At 45.6% G+C, this 23,333-nt stretch overlaps 2 protein-coding genes across 3 annotated transcripts; both read right to left on the bottom strand.

Moving 5' to 3' along the window:
- Positions 1 to 1,194: 1,194 nt before the first annotated feature.
- On the bottom strand, positions 1,195 to 12,735 carry LOC115196402 (serine/threonine-protein kinase 16). 2 transcript variants are annotated; one of them, XM_029757205.1, is made up of 7 exons: positions 12,254 to 12,735; positions 11,203 to 11,329; positions 10,735 to 10,954; positions 10,389 to 10,522; positions 10,043 to 10,259; positions 9,660 to 9,781; positions 1,195 to 3,247 (listed from the first exon to the last, which is right to left on the bottom strand). In XM_029757205.1, the coding sequence occupies exons 2-7, from the start codon at positions 11,286 to 11,288 to the stop codon at positions 3,109 to 3,111; spliced, it is 918 nt and encodes a 305-aa protein (XP_029613065.1). In that variant the 5' UTR covers positions 11,289 to 11,329; positions 12,254 to 12,735; the 3' UTR covers positions 1,195 to 3,108. The 2 variants fall into 2 exon arrangements, with proteins under 2 accessions (XP_029613065.1, XP_029613064.1); XM_029757204.1 differs by lacking the exon at positions 12,254 to 12,735 and adding an exon at positions 11,635 to 11,731.
- Positions 12,736 to 13,800: 1,065 nt separating this feature from the next.
- Positions 13,801 to 21,178, bottom strand: LOC115196403 (tubulin alpha chain). Its single transcript, XM_029757207.1, has 4 exons — positions 21,024 to 21,178; positions 15,820 to 16,042; positions 15,525 to 15,673; positions 13,801 to 15,341 (listed from the first exon to the last, which is right to left on the bottom strand). The coding sequence occupies exons 1-4, from the start codon at positions 21,024 to 21,026 to the stop codon at positions 14,367 to 14,369; spliced, it is 1,350 nt and encodes a 449-aa protein (XP_029613067.1). The 5' UTR covers positions 21,027 to 21,178; the 3' UTR covers positions 13,801 to 14,366.
- Positions 21,179 to 23,333: the final 2,155 nt, after the last annotated feature.

Below are 23,333 nucleotides of genomic sequence, written 5' to 3' on the forward strand. Positions count from 1 at the left end.
ACACACACATCCACCAAAGTACCCCCCACCACACACACACACACACACACACACACACACACACTCTCTCACCAGAGTAGCCCCCACACAGTCAACTAGGCTAGGCAGGTAGTGATGAAGTGATGATGATTTAGTGAGACCTGGGAACAGTGCAGGGTGGGAGCAGTTCAGAACTGACCCATAATTCCCAGCTCATTAAATAATTCACTAATTGATTCATCACCAAATCAATAAAGCATCCAGATGGTTTATGGTGTGAGCGCCGCTCTGAGTACTGGGGGGGGGGACTAATTACGGTATTGGGAATAGACCTTCACAATGAAACACAAAACACACCTAGACAAGACTTACACACACACACACACACACACATCCATGGCCTTTATGGACTCACAAAGGAAAAGAAGAGGAAAGTGGATGTTGAAATGGAACCAGCATTGTGTTGACCTTGTTTCTGGTATTGCATGACATCATCAGGCAGATGATGGTGAATATAAAGGTAGTGGACCAATGGGGGGGTCCCTCTCCTCCTCTCCTCAACCCGTAAACACAGTCTGTGTGTAATGAATACTGTCCCAGGGGAGTCTGGACTATGGGTGGGCCGACCTGTATGGGGGTGTATTTGGTTGGGGAAAACGTTAATTAAAGTGTAATGAATTCCTCTAGTGTTAGTGTGTGTTTTCTTGTGTCAGTCGTTTCTGCTGTGGGTTATGTCTGTGAGGTTTATGACCGTCTGAGATTGATTAGGATGAGGAGTGAGGTACGACGTCACTTTGACCCTAGTGATCCACAGGGCTGTAAATCCAGGCGCAGTAAACCGTTTCTGATAATTGTTTCGTACCTTGTAGTCCGCAAGACTGTGGCTGTGCGTACACACACTTAAAGCAACGTATAGGGCTGTGGACACAGCTACAAGCTAAAGGTCATCTGGCCTGCACTCTGCACATTATCCATGCCTCTGTCATTGAGCTTCCAGCGGCACCTTCTGGTTCTCTCTGGCATCACGCTCATCCTCCTTTCTTCACGGCTAACAATCCCATAAGTAAAGTTAAAACATGTAATTGTAATATAGAACTTTAATTTCCAATGAAAACCGCTGGCCCTGCCCTTTTTATCAACAGCAAGGGAAGGTATTGGCAAATGTAATGTTATCATGGAATGTGGATGTATTGGAGGAAAAAGAGAAAGGACCAATCAGAATCAGTACCATTTTATTCCCTGGTGTTTATCAGAGTAGAGGTTTTGCATATGTTCACATATTGAGTGAGTCTTTCTCAGATCTACAGGTCTGGCCAAACTAAGTAAGACAACATTTTGAGACCCCGACTCCCTCTGCTTTGACCAACGTGTAGGACATGGCTCCCCCGTGTGGAATAAAAGCCTTCCCTGTAGCTCAGTTGGTAGAGCATGGTATTTGCAATGCCAGGGTTGTGGGTTCGATTCCCACGGGGGGCCAGTACAGAAAAAATGAAAATGTATGAAATGTATGCATTCACTACTGTAAGTCGCTCTGGAAAAGAGCGTCTGCTAAATGACTAAAATGTAAATGTAAAATGTAAAAGCCACATGACAATGTCAAGAAAGTCAGGCCCTCAGACAACTCTAAAAGTATGTGAAAAGGGCCTCTTATATATAACAAATTAAGAAGTACCACAAATGTAAAAAAAGTAATTTAAAAAAGCCTATAAAACATAAATCTTATGAGAAACAAGCAAAGCCTTCAGTGTTGTATTAACAGTATTATGCAATTCCCTATTATTTTACCACAATATCTCAAATTCCTGGACGGGCTGAATTAGGCTACAAACAGTCCGAAATGGCCAACAACAACCATTTATAGTTCCAGTACATTCTACATTGTTCCACTGAAATCATCAATAATGCCTGCATTCCAACTTCATTGGCTTACTTAGAACATTCATATAGCATATACATAGACAAATAAATCATTACTCCTTAAATAGATGCACACACAAAAATAATAGTTTAAAAAGCAACCATTAAAAAGTTCCTATCAAGCAACTGTAGTGAGAGTTAACTGAGAAAAACCTGCTGAGAGAGTTAAAACCAGATTAACTTATCTTCCTACTGACACTCAAAACAGAATCAGGTGAGGTATTGCCAAACACATACAGGCCTAAATGAACGTGTCACACATGGAAAATAGAGAATTGTTACAGTATAGCATTATGTGACGATGACGAATAAATAGAGTTCTGATGGACTTGAGAGAAGTTCAGATGTGATAAGGATGAATCAAGCAGACCTGGGTTTAAAATACTGTTTCAGGTATTTCAATTGCTTTTCAATACATTTCAAAACAATCAGATAACCGTTATTTGAAAAAACAAGTAGATGAATATTGGAATGTATTTGGAAATACACTTGGAAAGTATTTGAAAACACTCAAATACACTCCCATGCATTTAACCCAGGTATTTGAAAATAGTATTTGAAAATACTTTCAAATACAATTTGGTCGTCTATTTGGTTTTTACAAATAACCATTCAAATAGTCAAATAAATAAATAACATTTGGGCTGTGTATTTGAAAATACTAAAATATACAGAAAAAGTATTTAAATAAATACTAATGTACTGAACCCAGGTCTGGAATCAAGTTATTATTAAAATCCCTTTGAAGCTGATATAAGATATGGCCGAGTACATTTCCATGGAAACCGTCTGTCTGGAATTTACCATAGGTCCTTTTCCTGGTCCGGTGCCCCCTTCAACCATAGTGTCTGATGATAGTTTAACCCATGGGGTTTCCTATTCACTAGCAGTCATAAAATGGCTGCACCCAAATCTCAATGTCCCCAAGGGGAGCTGGATGTTGAGTTGACCGACACTGTGTAGGAGCATATTGTTGTACATGCATATAGAGGACAGTGAGGACTTGTGACGTAAGTCTATGTGGTTTCAACTGCAGAATAGCGGGTGTGTGTGTATAGGGTAGGATCCCCTGAGCTTCTAAGACTAGAGGAAAACGATGAGGTCAGGGTCGCCATTACAACAGTCCAGAGGTCATAAAGTTCAAAGTTCATCACCCACAGATGTTGGAACCAGAGAGGAACCAGGCTTGCCATGGTTCCTCAATCAGGAGCATCATACCATATTGGTCTGTGTGTTGGGGCTGGAACACGTCATGTCCTGTATCTGGTCCAGGATCCAGTTGACGTCGGGTCTTTCCTGGGGGTTGGACACCATGATGGACCTCAGCAGGTTCTGCAGGCCTTCAGAGTAACTGGAGGGAAACAACAAAAACACCCATAAGACACTGAGAAACTACCAGAGCAACTGGAGAACAAATATATACTGAGAAACTACTAAAGTAACTGGAGAACAAATATATACTGAGAAACTACCAGAATAACTGCAGAACAAATACACTGCTCAAAAAAATAAAGGGAACACTTAAACAACACAATGTAACTCCAAGTCAATCACACTTCTGTGAAATCAAACTGTCCACTTTGGAAGCAACACTGATTGACAATAAATTTCACATGCTGTTGTGCAAATGGAATAGACAACAGGTGGAAATTATAGGCAATTAGCAAGACACCCCCAATAAAGGAGTGGTTCTGCAGGTGGGGACTACAGACCACTTCTCAATTCCTATGCTTCCTGGCTGATGTTTTGGTCACTTTTGAATGCTGGCGGTGCTTTCACTCTAGTGGTAGCATGAGACGGAGTCTACAACCCACACAAGTGGCTCAGGTAGTGCAGCTCATCCAGGATGGCACATCAATGCGAGCTGTGGCAAGAAGGTTTGCTGTGTCTGTCAGCGTAGTGTCCAGAGCATGGAGGCGCTACCAGGAGACAGGCCAGTACATCAGGAGACGTGGAGGAGGCCGTAGGAGGGCAACAACCCAGCAGCAGGACCGCTACCTCCGCCTTTGTGCAAGGAGGAGCAGGAGAAGCACTGCCAGAGCCCTGCAAAATGACCTCTAGCAGGCCACAAATGTGCATGTGTCTGCTCAAACGGTCAGAAACAGACTCCATGAGGGTGGTATGAGGGCCCGACGTCCACAGGTGGGGGTTGTGCTTATAGCCCAACACCGTGCAGGACGTTTGGCATTTGCCAGAGAACACCAAGATTGGCAAATTTGCCACTGGCACCCTGTGCTCTTCACAGATGAAAGCAGGTTCACACTGAGCACGTGACAGACGTGACAGAGTCTGGAGACGCCGTGGAGAACGTTCTGCTGCCTGCAACATCCTCCAGCATGACCGGTTTGGCGGTGGGTCAGTTATGGTGTGGGGTGGCATTTCTTTGGGGGGCCGCACAGCCCTCCATGTGCTCGCCAGAGGTAGCCTGACTGCCATTAGGTACCGAGATGAGATCCTCAGACCCCTTGTGAGACCATATGCTGGTGCGGTTGGCCCTGGGTTCCTCCTAATGCAAGACAATGCTAGACCTCATGTGGCTGGAGTGTGTCAGCTGTTCCTGCAAGAGGAAGGCATTGATGCTATGGACTGGCCCGCCCGTTCCCCAGACCTGAATCCAATTGAGCACATCTGGGACATCATGTCTCGCTCCATCCATCAACGCCACGTTGCACCACAGACTGTCCAGGAGTTGGCGGATGCTTTAGTCCAGGTCTGGGAGGAGATCCCTCAGGAGACCATCCGCCACCTCATCAGGAGCATGCCCAGGCATTCTAGGGAGGTCATACAGGCACGTGGAGGCCACACACACTACTGAGCCTCATTTTGACTTGTTTTAAGGATCAGTCTGTAGTGTGGTTTTCCACTTTAATTTTGAGTGTGACTCCAAATCCAGACCTCTATGGGTTGATAAATTGGATTTCCATTGATTATTTTTGTGTGATTTTGTTGTCAGCACATTCAACTATGTAAAGAAAAAAGTATTTAATAACATTATTTCATTCATTCAGATCTAGGATGTGTTATTTTAGTGTTCCCTTTATTTTTTTGAGCAGTGTATATACTGAGAAACTACTAGAGTATGAGCAATCGAGGGAGAAGGGCCTTGGTCAGGGAAGTGACCAAGAACCCGATGGTCTGACAGAGCTCCAGAGTTCCCCTATGAAGATGGGAGAAACTTCCAGAAGGACAACCCTCTCTGCAGCACTCCACCAATCAGGCCTTGATGTTTGAGTAGCCAGGTGGAAGCCACTCCTCAGTAAAAGGCACATGACAGCCCGCCTGGACTTAACCAAAAGGCACCTAAAGGACTCGGAACATGAGAAACAAGATTGTCTGGTCTGATGAAACCATGATTAAACTCTTTGACCAGAATGCCAAGTGTCACGTCTGGAGGAAACCTGGCACCATCCCTACGGTGAAGCATGGTGGTGGCAGCATCATGCTGTGGTAATGTTTTTCAGCGTCAGGGACTGGGAGACTAGTCAGGATCGAGGGAAAGATGAACGGAGCAAAGTACAGAGAGATCCTTGATGAAAAGCTGCTCCAGATCGCTCAGGACCTCAGATGGGGTGAAGGTTCACCTTCCAACAGGACAACAATCTAAAGCACACAGCCAAGACAACGCAAGAGTGGCTTCGGGACAAGTCTCTGAATGTCCTTGAGTGGCCCAGCCAGAGGCCGGACTTGAACCCGATCTAACATCTCTGGAGAGACCTGAAAATAGCTGTGCAGCAACACTTCCCAATCCAATCTCATAGAGCTTGAGAGGATCTGCAGAGAGGAATGGGAGAAACTCCCCAAATACAGGTGTGCCAAGCTTGTAGCTTGATACCCAAGAAAAATTGAGGCTTTAAATCACTGCCAACGGTGCTTCAACAAAATCCTGAGTAAAGGGCCTGAATACTTACGTAAATGTGACATCACTTTCTTTCTTTTTTTTAAAATAATACATTTGAAAAACTTCTAAAAACCCGTTTTTGCTTTGTCATTATGGGGTACTGTGTGTAGATTGATGGGGGGTTGGGGGGGGGGGCAATTTGATCCATTATAGAATATGACTGTAATGTTACAAAATGTGGAAAAAGTCAAGGGGTCTGTAAAATTTCTGAATGCAGTGTATACTGAGAAACTAAAGAATAACTGGAGAACAAATATATACTGAGAAACTACTAAAGTAACTGAAGAACAAATATATACTGAGAAACTACTAAAGTAACTGAAGAACAAATATATACTGAGAAACTACCAGAATAACTGCAGAAGAAATATATACAGTTAAAGTCGGACGTTTACATACACCTTAGCCAAATACATTTAAACTCAGTTTTTCACAATTCCTGACACTTAATCCTAGTAAAAATTCCCTGTCTTAGGTCAGTAAGGATCACCACTTTATTTTAAGAATGTGAAATGTCAGAATAATAGTTGAGAGAATGATTTATTTCAGCTTTTATTTATTTCATCACATTCCCAGTGGTCAGAAGTTTACATACACTCAATTAGTATTTGGTAGCATTGCCTTTAAATTGTTTAACTTGGGCCAAACGTCTCAGGTAGCCTTCCACAAGCTTCCCACAATAAGTTGGGTGAATTCTGGCCCATTCCTCCTGACAGAGCTGGTGTAACTGAGTCAGGTTAGTAGGCCTCCTTGCTCGCACACGCTTTTTCAGTTCTGCCCACAAATTTTCTCTAGGATTGAGGTCAGGGCTTTGTGATGGCCACTCCAATACCTTGACTTTGTTGTCCATCAGTCAGGAAGTCAAAGCTTGGTCGCAAATGGGTCTTCCAAACGGACAATGACCCCAAGCATACTTCCAAAGTTGTGGCAAAATAGCTTATGTCTTGAGATGTTGCTTCAATATATCCACATAATTTTCCTTCCTCAGGATGCCATCTATTCTGTGAAGTGCACCAGCCCCTCCTGCAGCAAAGCACCCCCGCAACATGATGCTGCCACCCCCGTGATTCACGGTTGGGATGGTGTTCTTCAGATTGCAGGCCTCCCCCTTTTACCTCCAAACATAATGATGGTCATTATGGCCAAACAGTTATATTTTTGTTTCATTAGACCAGACGATCTTTGTCCACATGTGCAGTTGCAAACCGTAGTCTGGGTTTTTTATGGCGGTTTTGGAGCAGTAGCTTCTTCCTTGCTGAGCGGCCTTTCAGGTTATGTCGATATAGGACTCGTTTTACTGTGGATATAGATACTCTTGTACCCGTTTCCTCCAGCATCTTCACAAGGTCCTTTGCTGTTTTTCTGGGATTGATTTGCACTTATCGCACCAAAGTACATTCATCTCTAGGAGACAGAAAGCGTCTCCTTCCTGAGCGGTATGACAGCTGTGTGGTCCAATGGTGTTTATACTTGAGTACTGTTGTTTGTACAGATGAATGTGGTACCTTCAGGCATTTGGAAATTGCTCCCAAGGATGAACCAGACTTGTGGAGGTCTACAATTTTTTTTCTGAGGTCTTGGCTGATTTCTTTTGATTTTCCTATGATGTCAAGCAAAGAGGCACTGAGTTTGAAGGTAGGCCTTGAAATACATCCACAGGTACACCTCCAATTGACTAAAATTATGTCAATTAGCCTATCAGAAGCTTCTAAAGCCATGACATCATTTTCTGGAATTTTCCAAGCTGTTTAAAGGCACAGTCAACTTAGTGTATGTAAACTTCTGACCCATTGGAATTGCGATACAGTGAATTATAAGTGAAATAATCTGTCTGTAAACAAATGTTGGAAAAATTACTTGTGTCATGCATAAAGTAGATGTCCTAACCGACTTGCCAAAACTATAGTTTGTTAACAAGAAATTTGTGGAGTGGTTGAAAAACAAGTTTTAATGACTCCAACCTAAGCGTATGTAAACTTCCGACTTCAACTGTATACTGAGAAACTTCGAGTAACTTGAGAAAAAATACATACTGTAAATTGTATAAATTCCATATAAGCTATGAAAAGGCAAGATGAAAAATGCTTAAATCTATCCAATCCTTTTAGATCTGCAGGAGTGCCTAGGTGGTAGGCGCCTATTTGGAATCAATAAATTCTAGTTTGCTAGCCTTGAAAGCTGAGAGGGTGATGGATTGAAGAGTAACTAGGGGTTGACTAGCCAGGGGACTGACTGACCTGTAGGGCTGAGGGATGGTAACTGGGTTAGGATAAGAGTTAGCTTGCCAGGGGGACTGACTGACCTGTAGGGCTGAGGGATGGTGACTGGGGGTTAAGGTTAACTAGCCAGGGGACTGACTGACCTGCAGGGCTGAGGGATGGTAACTGGGTTAGGATAAGAGTTAGCTTGCCAGGGGGACTGACTGACCTGTAGGGCTGAGGGATGGTGACTGGGGGTTAAGGTTAACTAGCCAGGGGACTGACTGACCTGTAGGGCTGAGGGATGGTGACTGGGGGTTAAGGTTAACTAGCCAGGGGGGCTGACTGACCTGTAGGGCTGAGGGATGGTGACTGGGGGTTAAGGTTAACTAGCCAGGGGGGCTGACTGACCTGCAGGGCTGAGGGATGGTGACTGGGGGTTAAGGTTAACTAGCCAGGGGGACTGACTGACCTGCAGGGCTGAGGGATGGTGACTGGGGGTTAAGGTTAACTAGCCAGGGGGACTGACTGACCTGCAGGGCTGAGGGATGGTAACTGGGGGTTAAGGTTAACTAGCCAGGGGACTGACTGACCTGCAGGGCTGAGGGATGGTAACTGGGGGTTAAGGTTAACTAGCCAGGGGGCTGACTGACCTGCAGGGCTGAGGGATGGTGACTGGGGGTTAAGGTTAACTAGCCAGGGGGACTGACTGACCTGCAGGGCTGAGGGATGGTAACTGGGGGTTAAGGTTAACTAGCCAGGGGACTGACTGACCTGTAGGGCTGAGGGATGGTAACTGGGGGTTAAGGTTAACTAGCCAGGGGACTGACTGACCTGTAGGGCTGAGGGATGGTGACTGGGGGTTAAGGTTAACTAGCCAGGGGGACTGACTGACCTGCAGGGCTGAGGGATGGTAACTGGGTTAGGGTTAGAGTTAGCTTGCCAGGGGGACTGACTGACCTGTAGGGCTGAGGGATGGTAACTGGGTTAGGGTAAGAGTTAGCTAGCCATGGGGACTGACTGACCTGTAGGGCTGAGGGATGGTAACTGGGTTAGGATAAGAGTTAGCTTGCCAGGGGGACTGACTGACCTGTAGGGCTGAGGGATGGTAACTGGGTTAGGGTAAGAGTTAGCTTGCCAGGGGGACTGACTGACCTGTAGGGCTGAGGGATGGTAACTGGGTTAGGATAAGAGTTAGCTTGCCAGGGGGACTGACTGACCTGTAGGGCTGAGGGATGGTAACTGGGTTAGGGTAAGAGTTAGCTTGCCAGGGGGACTGACTGACCTGTAGGGCTGAGGGATGGTAACTGGGTTAGGATAAGAGTTAGCTTGCCAGGGGGACTGACTGACCTGTAGGGCTGAGGGATGGTAACTGGGTTAGGGTAAGAGTTAGCTTGCCAGGGGGACTGACTGACCTGCAGGGCTGAGGGATGGTAACTGGGGGTTAAGGTTAACTAGCCAAGGGGGCTGACTGACCTGTAGGGCTGAGGGATGGTGACTGGGGGTTAAGGTTAACTAGCCAGGGGGACTGACTGACCTGCAGGGCTGAGGGATGGTAACTGGGTTAGGGTAAGAGTTAGCTAGCCATGGGGACTGACTGACCTGCAGGGCTGAGGGATGGTAACTGGGTTAGGGTAAGAGTTAGCTTGCCAGGGGGACTGACTGACCTGCATGGCTGAGGGATGGTAACTGGGTTCTGGACAGCAAGGGCCACACTGTCTCCCTTCTGGAACACCATGTCATAGGGCCCCTCCAGGAACATCATGCTGTACAGTACACAGCCCAGAGACTGGAGAGAAAGAGAGAGAGAGAGAATACTGTCTCTACAAGGTCAACAAACACCAGGCATGATGGAGACAGAGAGATAGCAATCTAACTGGAGCCCAACATGTTGACTACATGGCTGGAGTCAAATCAGCATCGCACAGTCCAATGGTAAAGACAATCTCTGTTATGACAAATTGGTCTATGTTATATCGCTTGTACAATACTGAGTTTCCACCGACCAAACTGAAGTGAGACGGGGGTGTAGTACTCTAGTGTGCGTTACCCAGATGTCTGTACGGTCATCGATGACGCAGTGGCTCTCCACGTTAAAGAGCTCAGGGGCGCGGTACGATATAGTACACCTCTGAGCTGCCCAGTCCTGTACTGTCATGGCCTCCCTGGTCCCCTTGACCTCCATCCTGGAGCGGTTCATAGAACCCAGGTCCATCAGGAGCGGCCTGTCATCCTCCTCTAGGAGTACATTGGTAGGCTTCAGATCTCTGATTGAGAGGAGAACAGGAGAGATAACGAGAGGGATAGAGATAGAGAGCCTCATTCTAATTTGAACCACTAACCATAATCGTGTGTGTGTGTGTGTGTGTGTGTGTAATAGCAGTAGCAGCCTGTACCTGTGTGCGTAGCCTCTGTCATGCATGGCCTTCAGTCCAGAACAGATGCCCTGTAGGACCTTCAGGATGCGTCTCTCTGGCATGAAGCTGCCCTTGTCCCTCAGCTTCTCTAGCACTGACCACAGACTGCCCTTCTGTAGGAGCACCCACACCCAGGCGTGAATACAAAGACGCATACATACACACTTTTTCATTTCCACGCTGTAAAACAGTATATCGGCAGATGTATCGGTAACTTTTGTCTCTCCCCCCCAAAAAACGGTATCGGACCCCAAAAGAAACGCCCGGGCTCTAATACACACATACAGGCGTGAGTACATAGACATGCGCACACACGTACACGTACCTGAACGTAGGGCAGCAGTATCCAGGCCTCACTCTTGCCCCCCCTCTCTATGAAGGTGTGCCCTGCCAGGCCCAGGATGTTGGGGTGGCTGAAGAGGCGGTGCATCTCCACCTCCGTCTGAGCCTCTTGGCGACCCTCCCGGTCATGGCACAGGATCCTCTTCAGGGCGTAGAAACGCCCATCCTGCACCCCCTCCACCAGGTCCACATAGCTGAACCCTCTGGGATGAGGGGAGGGATGGAGGGAGGGAAGGTAAAAGAAGAGAGAGAAAGAGAGAAAATAGGGAACGACAGAGGGGATAGATAACGAAAGCAGGAGAAAGTGAAGAGGCAGACAAAACCAGAGTCCTGATCAGTAAGATGTAACATTACAGAAGACTGAAATACAAATACATGTGTGGGAGGGACAGGGATGATCGTCTGCCATGTAGAATAGGTAATAGTGTTTCACTGATGTGGACGGTTTTACCCTTCATCTAGTTTCTGGATGAAGTAGTATCTTTTGTTGTCGATGGTGATGGAGCCGCGGGAACAGATACACAGGGTCTGACCCATCCTCTCTGGGGCATAACTCAACACACCAACACCCAGATGGACTGAGAGAGAGACACACAACCCATATTTATTTATTTTCCATTTTGTACTTGAACTATTTACACATCGCTACATCACTGTATACAGACATATGTAATTCAAAATGTCTTTAATTTGGAACTTGTGATTTGGCAATGTAAACGTGTTTCCCATGCCAATAAAGCCCCTTAAATTGAATTGAGAGAGAGATGGAGCGCATACGAGGTAAAAGACCAGGTTTAGTGGAATTGAAAGTGAGAGGTCAAGTGGAAAGCCATGGGAGAGAGAGGGCGAGTACATGGGATATATTTGTTTAAAAAAAACATACTGAAACACGAAATCCAGTCCATTCCACTATGTCCACGGATTGATGCAGTGTCAATTTCACTTCTCATAAATTATTCACTGTCACCTGTGCAAAATAATTTGGTGGGTGTTTATATTTGTCCTATTTACGCATGTGTGAATTGGAAATGTGTTTTTTGCATATCACAACTCTTCCTGAGACAACCTTGGAGAGTGGGGTTACGGCCAGGGTCTGACATTATCAACGGTGACCCTGGCGAAAGTAGGATTATGTGCCTTGCTCAAGGTCATATCGGCAGATTTGTTGACCTTGTCGGCTCAGGGATTCAAACGAGCAACCTTTCGGTTACTTCCCTAGCCGCGCTACAGCGACTCTTGGTTGTGATCTGCCCAAGTTATGCGTTTTGGTTCTTTACAGCAGTAGCAACACCACAAGCAAATATACTTTCACTAAACCTTTGCAAAAGTGTACGATTTTGTTTGGTAACGTGGCACACCGGTAGGAGAATACAAGCTAACGACAAGAGGGCAGCATGCAGATCATTCCTGATCAGCCAATATTATCTGATAGATATTGATAAACTGTGATGAAAATACATGGGGATATTTACGTTTGTTAGCGGTGGATATATAAAAATTACCTTCTGTTATCGTCCTGTTTTTTTTCGGCTGGCTACTTCCGTGTACATAAAACGCGTAATGATGACGCAGGCCTGTGATCTAATGTTACGTCCCAAACTGGGAACTCGGAAAAATACAAGGTAAAATCATGACGTCGGTGATCTTCAGGTCGCTCTCTAGATTTAGAGGTCCGAGTTCCCGAGTTGGAAGACCGTTCAAATCGATTTTTACCAGTCGGAGCTCGTTTTTTTCCGAGTTCCAAATTGTTTTTAACACACTGAAGTCGGCGATTTCCGAGTTACTAGTTGTTTCGAACTTGGCACCAATCGAAGTGTCTATTATATCGACAAGATAGTAAAGTGAACACTAACAATGGAAATACATGTCCTCAAAGACGGAAGGCAGGCGGGAGGAGGCGAAATCATTCTATGTAGTACAAGCGCATATACGCGTGTGAACAGGCCATGGAGATATAGTTGTCTTTGTATCCGTGCCATTATAGCGTCTGTGACCGCATGGGAAGCGACATTTTAAAGTACTAAATTCTCTTAATCTTTGTTGATTGTGCCTAACTCGGGAATCTCTACCCAGTTGACTACGTTAAAATGATGGAAGCCCTCAATGGCAATTCCCATGCTCCATCTATGACAGGCACAGGTCCGATAAAGTATTTTCTCATGCCCACAAGTAAGCGTTTCCCCTTGGATGTAAGATAAATGGACTCAATATGGCCACCTGCAGACTTTTGGTCTAGTGCTACGTGTACTCTACATCTTGTTTATTAAGCATGTGACATTTTGAAGCATTTTTTCACCACAAAGTTGCCGAAATGCCACGTGCGTCCACACAGTGCATTCGTAACAACCTAACGAAATTTCTATTCGATCAAATAAGCCTCACGTAGCAAATGAGTTACATGTTTTGTTGACCAAACTGGACACTCATTGACCTCCATACAAAAAGTCCTCACTTTGTGGCCTTATTTCCAGGGACAGATTTTGGGCCGAATGAAACTTCTCGATTCAGCTCTTCCTCTGGCCAAATCAAGTATTTGGTTAAACCAGAGCACTACAGTGAAATTAACTTTGCTAAGGTGGGTCTCAAATCGAAATGAGTTTACCATCCATGTATCCACTTGTCACCTTTAGGCTATTCTGTTCTAAATTAACTAGTTTCACATTATGGGGAAAATCCTTCCACTTTGGCTACACTACAGGTTTTTATCATTGAAGACGAGTTTCTCCTCACCTTCTCAAAACACATTGAGGAGAAAGTCAGAAGGGAGAGGCCCCTGGCTTTCTCATCCAATGGGGTTTGAGAGTCCACATGAGTATGCAATTAATACACAGCTGTTACCTCAACTATAATCTTATTTCAAGGCACCCTGTGGCTACATTAATATCCCAGGAATTATCTGCTACTTACCAGGCCATTTGTGGCCGATTGCACAGACTGATGTTTTATGTTGGCCGTTTAATAGTAATTTAGACCAAGTATAATGAAACCTTGGGTCAGGACTGGAGGCAGTTGTGATTGATCATAACCATTGAAAGAGGTGAAAACAGGATTAACTGAGATAAAACAACTTTATTTACAAAGGAGGGGATACAGCCACAACAGTAACCTGATGTGATAACTCTTAAAATAACAGATATGGCAAAGAAAATAATAGGGAGGGATAAAACCATGGTAAAGAAAATAATAGGTAGGGATAAAACCAATAAATTATTTTGGGGTAACAACATGCAATGCAAAATAATCCTCCAAGATAGAGTTACATTCATTAAGACCCAACACCATGGGGTTTAGTTCACTAGTTTGTTTTCTGATTGGCAGTAACTTTAGTGTTTAGGATAGATCTGAAAGCACAGAAGTACCATGAACTTAAAGGAAACATTTTTATGGAGACAGCTTAATCTTCAAGGTTCTGTATGGTTCCATAGTCAACCTTCGAGGAAAAGATTGTCAGACATGGATGGATGTGGGGTCTTTGGTGAAGAAAACATGATTGATGACATTCGACAAGGGAAGGAGCAGGCCGTTTCCCACTTCATGGTCAAGTAAAGGCAGTTCTATCTCTCAGTGATACGTAAGCCGACCGAGGACCCATCCCTCCTTTGAAATCCTCTTCTCCTAATACTCCTCTCCCTCCTCGTCCTCCTCAAATGAGTCGATTCCTACCTCTTCATAGTCCTTCTCCAGGGCAGCCATGTCTTCCCTGGCCTCAGAGAACTCTCCCTCCTCCATGCCCTCACCCACGTACCAGTGCACAAATGCCCGCTTGGCATACATCAGGTCAAACTTGTGGTCGAGACGAGCCCAGGCCTCAGCGATGGCTGTGGTGTTGCTCAACATGCACACAGCTCTCTGGACCTTGGCCAGGTCACCCCCTGGCACCACAGTGGGTGGCTGGTAGTTGATGCCCACTTTGAAACCTGTAGGGCACCAGTCCACGAACTGGATGCTTCGTTTTGTCTTGATGTTGCCGATGGCCACGTTGACATCCTTGGGCACCACGTCTCCGCGGTACAGCAGGCAGCACGCCATGTACTTACCGTGGCGAGGGTCGCACTTCACCATCTGGTTGGCGGGCTCGAAGCAGGAGTTGGTGATCTCAGCCACAGAGAGCTGCTCGTGGTAGGCCTTCTCGGCTGAGATGACAGGGGCATAGGTGGCCAGGGGGAAGTGGATGCGGGGGTAAGGCACCAGGTTGGTCTGGAACTCTGTCAGGTCCACGTTAAGGGCACCATCGAAGCGGAGCGAGGCGGTGATGGAGGAGACAATCTGGCTGATGAGCCTGTTGAGGTTGGTGTAAGAGGGGCGCTCAATGTCCAGGTTTCTACGGCAGATGTCGTAGATGGCCTCATTGTCAACCATGAAGGCACAGTCGGAGTGCTCCAGGGTGGTGTGGGTGGTCAGGATGGAGTTGTAGGGCTCCACCACAGCTGTGGACACCTGGGGAGCAGGGTATATGGCAAACTCCAGCTTGGACTTCTTCCCGAAGTCGACTGAGAGACGTTCCATGAGCAGGGAGGTGAAACCAGAGCCGGTACCTCCTCCGAAGCTGTGGAAGACCAGGAAACCTTGGAGCCCTGTGCACTGGTCAGCCTGTCAAGACAGAAAACTCATCAACATGTTTTCTAGAAGGAAAGTCCAAGCTCTGATAAGACCCATTTAGGCTAGATTTATGCAAGTCAAGGCTAAAACCCTTTCTCATAAAACATTCATGAAAAATCCATGAGTTATCCTAATATCACCATTGAATCTATTAAATCTGACAGTTTCGCTCACCAGTTTACGGATCCTGTCCAGCACTTGGTCGATGATCTCCTTGCCGATAGTGTAGTGGCCACGGGCATAGTTATTGGCTGCGTCCTCTTTCCCTGAGATCAGCTGCTCGGGGTGAAACAACTGGCGGTAGGTACCTGTCCGCACCTCATCTGAGAGAAAGGGGAACAGACTGGGGTTAGTCTGGTCTTGAAGCTTGTTTTGAACTGTACCACCATATTGATGAAGAGCTCTTCCTACACATTCCCAGTGTCAATCAGTCAGTGCATTTTCTCTGACAGATCCCTCCAATACTCACCAATGACAGTGGGCTCCAGGTCTACAAAGATGGCGCGGGGCACGTATTTCCCGATGCCCGTGGCGCTGAAGAACGTGGTGAAGGAGTCGTCAGTGCTACCGACCGCCTTGTTGTTAGGCATGGTGCCGTCCGGCTGGATCCCGTGCTCCAGGCAGTACAGCTCCCAACAGGTGTTGCCCATCTGGACTCCAGCCTGACCCACATGCACAGAGATACACTCACGCTGGAGAGACCGGGAAATAGGGTTAGTCAAACAATTAATTTATGGTTTCTTTGAACAGGTACAAAACATATTGACTACACAAGGATCTGATGCATTGACAGCAGTCTGCACTGGATGGAGTAACACTTGTTTTTCAATCTAACCAATGATAAATGGAGCACCGCTCCAAACCACTCAGTGCATAGCAGTCTGAGGTCAATTAAGGATTTGGGCATCCATTTTATCACTTGTTTTACTGCCATTTCTCACCACCAAGTGGCAGCACTAACCAGTGGTTCCCAACCAAGGGTACTAGGCTCCCCGGGGGCGCTTTGCCTATACACAGGGGGTACTTGAGAAGACTGGTAGAATGCACATGAGGGGGTACGTCAGGCAGAGCAAAATTCAGTTGTTTGTACAGTAACAGAAAAAGGTTGGGAACCACTGCCCTACACTAAGAGGAAACAAACCTAACCTGCCCATGTTTGAGTGACAAAGGTCCAGGTGAGCCTGAAAACTGTGGGCAGCATGATCTAGCTAGTTAAAAACAAGCCACCGGAGTAATGAGTCGTGTGTATATTTGCATGGTGACCCAATTTGTTTGCAGTGTGTTGACTTGGGACCATGACTGCACGCACTTCCTAGCATGGCTTAGCAATGAGTCGATCATCTGACCTACTTTAATACTGAACTGTATGCAGCTACCGTCTCAGAAGCTAGCCACGTCTCAGTGTCTGACTACCGGTATTGACATAACCATTAATCTAGTCTAAACCATGTAACTGATCTACACTGTGTAGAAAACATTAACACCTGCTCTTTCCATGACAGACTGACCAGATGAAAGCTATGATCCCTTATGACACTGGTATGGTAGTAGATGCCAGGCACACCGGGTTGTGTCAAGCACTTCAACATGGTGTATAAAGAATGAGCCACCACCCAAAGGACATCCAGCCAACTTGACAACTGTGGGAAGCATGAGTCATGGACCAGTATCAGTGTGGAACGCTTGATACTTTGTAGAGTCTATGACCTGACGAATTGAGGCTGTTCTGAGGGCAAAAGGTGGAATACAATTATAAAATGTTTTGTACACCCACTGTACTTTACATTTACACAGGAGTCTGGACACTCTTGATTAGTGGATTCGGTTATTTTTGCCACAAGTTGCTGACAGGTTTATAAAATCGAGCACAGCCATACAATCTCCGTAGACAAACATTGGTCTTACTGAAGAGCCAACCGAGGACCCATCTGGGGCCGTTTTTCACAGTTTGGGTTAGGCCCCTTAGTTTTAGTGAAGGGACAACTAACGCTACAGCATACAATGACATTCTAGATGTTTCTGTGCTTCCAACTTTGTGGCAACAGTTCAGGGAAGGCCCTTTCCTGTTTCAGCATGATAACGCCCCCCGTGCACAAAGCAAGGTCCATACAAAAATGGTTTGTTGAGATCGGTGTGGAAGAACTTGACTGGCCTGCACAGAGCCCTGACATCAACCCCATCGAACACCTTTGGGATGAATTGGAACGCCGACTGCGAGCCAGGCCTAATTGACCAACCTCAATAATGCTCGTGGCTGAATGGAAGCAAGTCCCCGCAGCAATGTTCCAACATCTAGTGGAAAGCCTTTCTTAGAGTGGAGGCTGTTGAGCAGCAAAGGGTGTACCAACTCCATATTAATGACCATGATTTTGGAATGAGATGTTCAAAGAGCAGGTGTTCACATACTTTGTCATGTAGCGTACACATTTTGTAGAGAAGGCGGCGCTTGATATCTACATTCACTAAGGACCAAACAGAAGGTTGTGTGCGTGCGAGAAATGAGTCAATTTTGCAATGCAGTATTGGCAGACGCCAGGATAGTTGAGGCTAGACTGCAGTGACCCCATCCAGTCGATAAGACTATAGCATTAACAAAAGAAACATCCATGCTGAATGTGTTACCACAAGGTGCATCCCACTAGTCCATTACAGCCTCTCCTTCTATTCCTCCTGTCATTTAGGCTCCACACCCCTGAGGAGAGGATGCCACTAGATTATTGAGATACACCCCCTCATTGGAATGTCAACTTGGACCGAGGTCATTAGAGATTATACAATTGTGAATTTGTTTAACATTACAGCTTCGCAAGGAAGCAAAGTCTGATTAGACATCACTAGACTCAAGGCCGAACTGGGAGGTTTGGCAAGTGGCCATCCTAGCGCGTCATTGAGCTAGCGAGTAGTGACAATGCTAACAGGAGCTGACGAGTCTGCGTCAAGACCAAAAGGCCCTCCACACCCCACTGAAGTATTTCCAGCTCACAGCGAACAGGACGAGGGGAAAGCACCACCAAGGATGAGTGAAGCTGATAACAAGCTTATCATTTCTGAATAACAGTGCACCAGAGGCAGAGCTGGCTACGTACACTCACACCAGTCTGTCCAAACTGGCTTACTATACAGAGATGGGAAATGGGGAGCGAGACATTCAAGAGAAACGAGAAAGTCAAGGAAGATAAGTTTAAGAGACAGTGACATGCCAAGAGGACGAGTCTGGGAATGTTGTGTGGTTTTGTGTGTTGGCAGTAGTTATGAATCAGAGCGTTTTGAGAAGGCCCAGCTAGAAACAAGACCACCTGCCACAGTAACAGGAGAACAGACACCTGCCAGGCTTTGCCCTCTGGTAGAATAGAATATACCCCTTAAGCTAGTTTAACTTTCAGTAGTATCAAGGGCAATTATTTAGAAATGGAAGAATCCGCATAATGGGAATAGGACTTCCTTTTATGAACTGTAACTCAGTAAAATATTTGAAATGATTTTTTCCAGTATAGTAAGAGGATGTGAAGGAAACGTTAGAAAACCTCAATCCAATCCAGATCTGAATCTACTACAGGGAGGTCCTTGTGACATCAAGGTCTTACACCTGCATGTTGCTACACCCCTCCACACATATTGTACTACTGTTATGACTCCACACATGTAGAGACTGGGGCCACTACTGTCACAGCCATTTCTCCAGCCTCCTAGTTTGACAGAACAAGCTGGGTAGGGTGGATGGTGGGGGAGGGGCGGTGACAGGGATGCGAGTGTGTGCCTAGTTTAGGCATGACAGCTAGGTCAGCACTGCAGCCAGCTATTTAAAGGGAGGTGTCAATCATGACCCCCATCCCCCTGCTCTGTGTGTAGCCCCTCCAGACCCCGGTCTACTCCACTGACCCCTTTCTGTGGGAACAACCACATGGTGTCCTGAACCTCTAGTTCAGTCAGAGTTGATGTTCAGGCAGTCCTTGGTTCATACCAGATTTAAGAAACTAACCTCCATGTTGCATTTATCAGGGGTTGCCCTGATTTGCTAAGCCACACACACTTGAAACCCTGTAGTTAAGCCTAGTGTTGGCCTATGTCGTATAGGGGCAAGGGGTAACTGCTCATGACATAGGCCATTTATGTTAATTGTTACCAAATAGGCCAGTCAGGTACAGTGCTAGGTTATGGTATTCATTTCCTGTATTTTGAACTCATGGTATGACAATAGACTGTAGAGTACAGTTTAGATTAACAAATTGTTTGTGCAACTGCAAGTCCGCTGAGACACTTGGCACCAACATGGCTGATGGACTAACGGCTTGTGGCTTGTTCAGTAGCTAGTAAGCAACCCCCCTCCAGCTTCCTGTTCTGTCCCCTATGGGGCTCTTTTAAAGTGCAAAGAGGGCCTTGTGTTATGTGGGAAGACATATGGCTTGGAATTCACACCCAAACAAAGAGTCTCCTCTCCTTTCATAACATTCAAATTAGATGACAGGTGTCAAAAGAAACTCCCCATGCCATGGTAATCTTTAGTCATGAGCAAAATTAAGAACAGGCGAGTCAACTGTTTGAAGACACTGCATTATGATCCGAGTAGTACATGAGCTGGAATGGATCATAGAGGCTCTTTCACCCACATTTAGTAGTATAGACCTTAACCTCGTGATCAGACAGTCTGCCATGTGCTAGTCAAATGCTGATCCTTTGGGCTCTGCGTCACTCCTAACCTCAGATTTCCCTTTAAAGTCAGATTACTGAAGGTTGCCCCTATCACGACTAAGCATGTAGGCATAGTCAAAATACTTCTGAGAAGTCTAAATCTAATTTCTTGACATTTTATGATTAAATCATATGGGCAGGATGTGAGGTAATAAAATGTGAGCCATGTCGTAAAAACATCCATGTGGCAACTTGGTGGGAAAATGTTACTTTGGGACAACTATTACAATGAATCGTTTTTTTTTTACTCATTGTAGATGTAATCTGCCATACTCGGGTAGATGGTAGATCTGTTGTTCATTAGTAGTCGTTGCCATTTGTTCGGACAGAACAGCACTACATAGACAGAACGTTCCCAGTTTTGCGCAGTAGACTAGAGCAACAGGAATAGTAGCTGACTAGGCCTACAGTCACCCATCAGAATACACACGGACCCGTGGGAGCCACATCAGCATTTAAAGCCAGCTAGAGCAAATAAACACACCCATAACCACACTGGCCCCACGGCCACTGTATATGGAAACGGGTAACTCCTTTAACCATTCAAAATGGCAGGAAGCTGCTTCAAGCGCCAAAAGACAACGTTTTGATAATGCAGATACCCGTGAACTGATTCATTGATATGAAACAGGACAATTAAGGCTCAGGTGCCTCAATTTAATAATTAAATGCATTCTAATAATAGTTGTCTACTGCGCCAGTCGTGTTTGAATTGAAAAACAAAACGCGCGCTAAGTTGAACGCGCAGCAAAATGGATACTCCTATCATGACGCACCATGTTATCAGAGAAAAATATTCTATTAAAACAGGTGGGCCGTGGCGTAGGCTGTACCTAGAAGTATTATACACAGCAATGTTTATGCGATACAAGATGGACTACAAAAAAATAGAAATGTAGCCTAATTCATACAACTATCAACCTTTACATTATTACAACCTATGCGTCGAAGGCAATGTTGGAAAAAAATAAATAAAGGTCTTACCATTTTGATTCTGTTTGTCTTCGTTTCCGTAGAAAAATAAGTGTTCGTAGTATAACCTCTCACAGTGAACCTATAATGGGGTCTCCGTGAGTATGTTTTAACTGCGTGTGTTATTGCAATCTGTTTTATAAACTGCGAAGGGCGGGGGTGGAGTTTTGGACACCCCCTCTTCTCTCATAGGTCGAGTTCGTTTTACATGGCCCGGTGCCCCGGTTAGACGGAGTTGGGTATTTTAGACCGTTCTAAGTAGGCGTAGTTGGATATTTTAGACCATTCCATTGGCTCTTAACTGAAATCCCCGGGGCACCGGGCCATGCAAAACGAACTCCTCCATACACAGATTAGACCTCAGGCTAGGTAGGAAAGTACAGGACTGAAAAGATTAGCTGTACCAAAGATGATATATTATATTGACAAGATAGCCGAGTGACCGCTTTAACAATGTAATTACATTTCCTCAATGATTGAAGGCAGGCGAGACCATTCTGGCCAATGAGAGGGCGCGTGACCAACAGGCACAACTAAGTTGTTGTCGGAATGCCACGTGCATCCACTTAAATCAGTACAGGCTAAACATTACGAAACTTCTATTCGACCAAATAAGCCCCACGTAATTCAACACTCGCTTATAGACCCCCCCATACAAAAAAGGGTTTATATCACGTGGACAGATTTTGGCCAGAGTAAATCTTCTCGCTTCACCTCTTCCTCTCTGTTTTTGCGCAATGAACTGCCGTCGGGTTTTGTTGCTCCTTGTTCGCCACTAGATGTCAGACTTGTCTAGTGTTCTGCTTGCTGGTTCTTGCCATGACGAAGACGTTCTTTTGTCTGCAACAAAATAGGTCAACCTCCCTGGGATCCCACTGATCTGAGGTCAGGTATGTATTTTCCTCTCTAATTTCTCCATTAGGAATTGAGGAGAGTAAAATGATCCTAGTTCTGTGTCTAAGGGATCATTTTTGGAGCTGTCTTTCTGTGCATGAACAATGTGGCAGTTGTGATTCCAGTAACATCTTTTTCTGTGGTTAATAAATGAAAGTTGAGAGGATGCACTTTTAATACTTTAACTTTGTTGCAGTTGAGCTCAGTTTTATCTCTCCTATCAAAATGGTTAGCTGTGCTATAGGCCCTGGCCCCTGAGGCATTAGAGGACCCTTCTCTCTGGCTTTTGGCTATGAATGAAAAAGTTATAATCCTCAAACAAGGCCTGAATTCCTCCAGATAGGCTTTTCATCCTGAATCCATCCCCCCCCCTGTATTTTGAGATAGACGGAGCGATAGATCAAAATCTTTTTCATGTGCATCGTTTTTCCCTCCTACGGTGGACACTACGGGGCTAAGGATTTCTTTCCCCTTATCTTATGTACTGGAGTTAGACCGTAACCCACTGGCCATGTGTTTAAACTCTAACCCACTGGCCATGTGTTTAAACTCTAACCCACTGGCCATGTGTTTAAACTCTAACCCACTGGCCATGGGTTTAAACTCTAACCCACTGGCCATGTGTTTAAACTCTAACCCACTGGCCATGTGTTTAAACTCTAACCCACTGGCCATGTGTTTAAACTCTAACCCACTGGCCATGTGTTTAAACCCTAACCCACTGGCCATGGGTTTAAACTCTAACCCACTGGCCATGTGTTTAAACTCTAACCCACTGGCCATGGGTTTAAACTCTAACCCACTGGCCATGTGTTTAAACTCTAACCCACTGGCCATGGGTTTAAACTCTAACCCACTGGCCATGTGTTTAAACTCTAACCCACTGGCCATGTGTTTAAACTCTAACCCACTGGCCATGTGTTTAAACTCTAACCCACTGGCCATGTGTTTAAACTCTAACCCACTGGCCATGTGTTTAAACTCTAACCCACTGGCCATGTGTTTAAACTCTAACCCACTGGCCATGTGTTTAAACTCTAACCCACTGGCCATGGGTTTAAACTCTAACCCACTGGCTTTGTGTTTAAACTCTAACCCACTGGCCATGTGTTTAAACTCTAACCCACTGGCCATGTGTTTAAACTCTAACCCACTGGCCATGTGTTTAAACTCTAACCCACTGGCCATGGGTTTAAACTCTAACCCACTGGCCATGTGTTTAAACTCTAACCCACTGGCCATGTGTTTAAACTCTAACCCACTGGCCATGTGTTTAAACTCTAACCCACTGGCCATGTGTTTAAACTCTAACCCACTGGCCATGGGTTTAAACTCTAACCCACTGGCCATGGGTTTAAACTCTAACCCACTGGCCATGTGTTTAAACTCTAACCCACTGGCCATGGGTTTAAACTCTAACCCACTGGC

Source organism: Salmo trutta, chromosome 6 (assembly GCF_901001165.1).
Source record: "Salmo trutta chromosome 6, fSalTru1.1, whole genome shotgun sequence".
NCBI classification, from domain to species: Eukaryota; Metazoa; Chordata; class Actinopteri; order Salmoniformes; family Salmonidae; genus Salmo; species Salmo trutta.

Bases quoted from the DNA above. Each gene is read 5' to 3' on its own strand.
- LOC115196402 (XM_029757204.1), bottom strand. From the start codon at position 11,701: ATGAGAAGTGAAATTGACACTGCATCAATCCGTGGACATAGTGGAATG. The intron at 10,260-10,388 runs GTACAGGCTGCT...CCTCTCAATCAG, and splicing joins GACAGAGGCTACGCACACAG to AGATCTGAAGCCTACCAATG. The intron at 9,782-10,042 runs GTAACGCACACT...CTTTCTCTCCAG, and splicing joins ATGACCGTACAGACATCTGG to TCTCTGGGCTGTGTACTGTA.
- LOC115196403 (XM_029757207.1), bottom strand. The intron at 15,674-15,819 runs GTGAGTATTGGA...CCTTTCTCTCAG, and splicing joins CCTGGAGCCCACTGTCATTG to ATGAGGTGCGGACAGGTACC. The intron at 15,342-15,524 runs GTGAGCGAAACT...CTGTCTTGACAG, and splicing joins TGGACAGGATCCGTAAACTG to GCTGACCAGTGCACAGGGCT.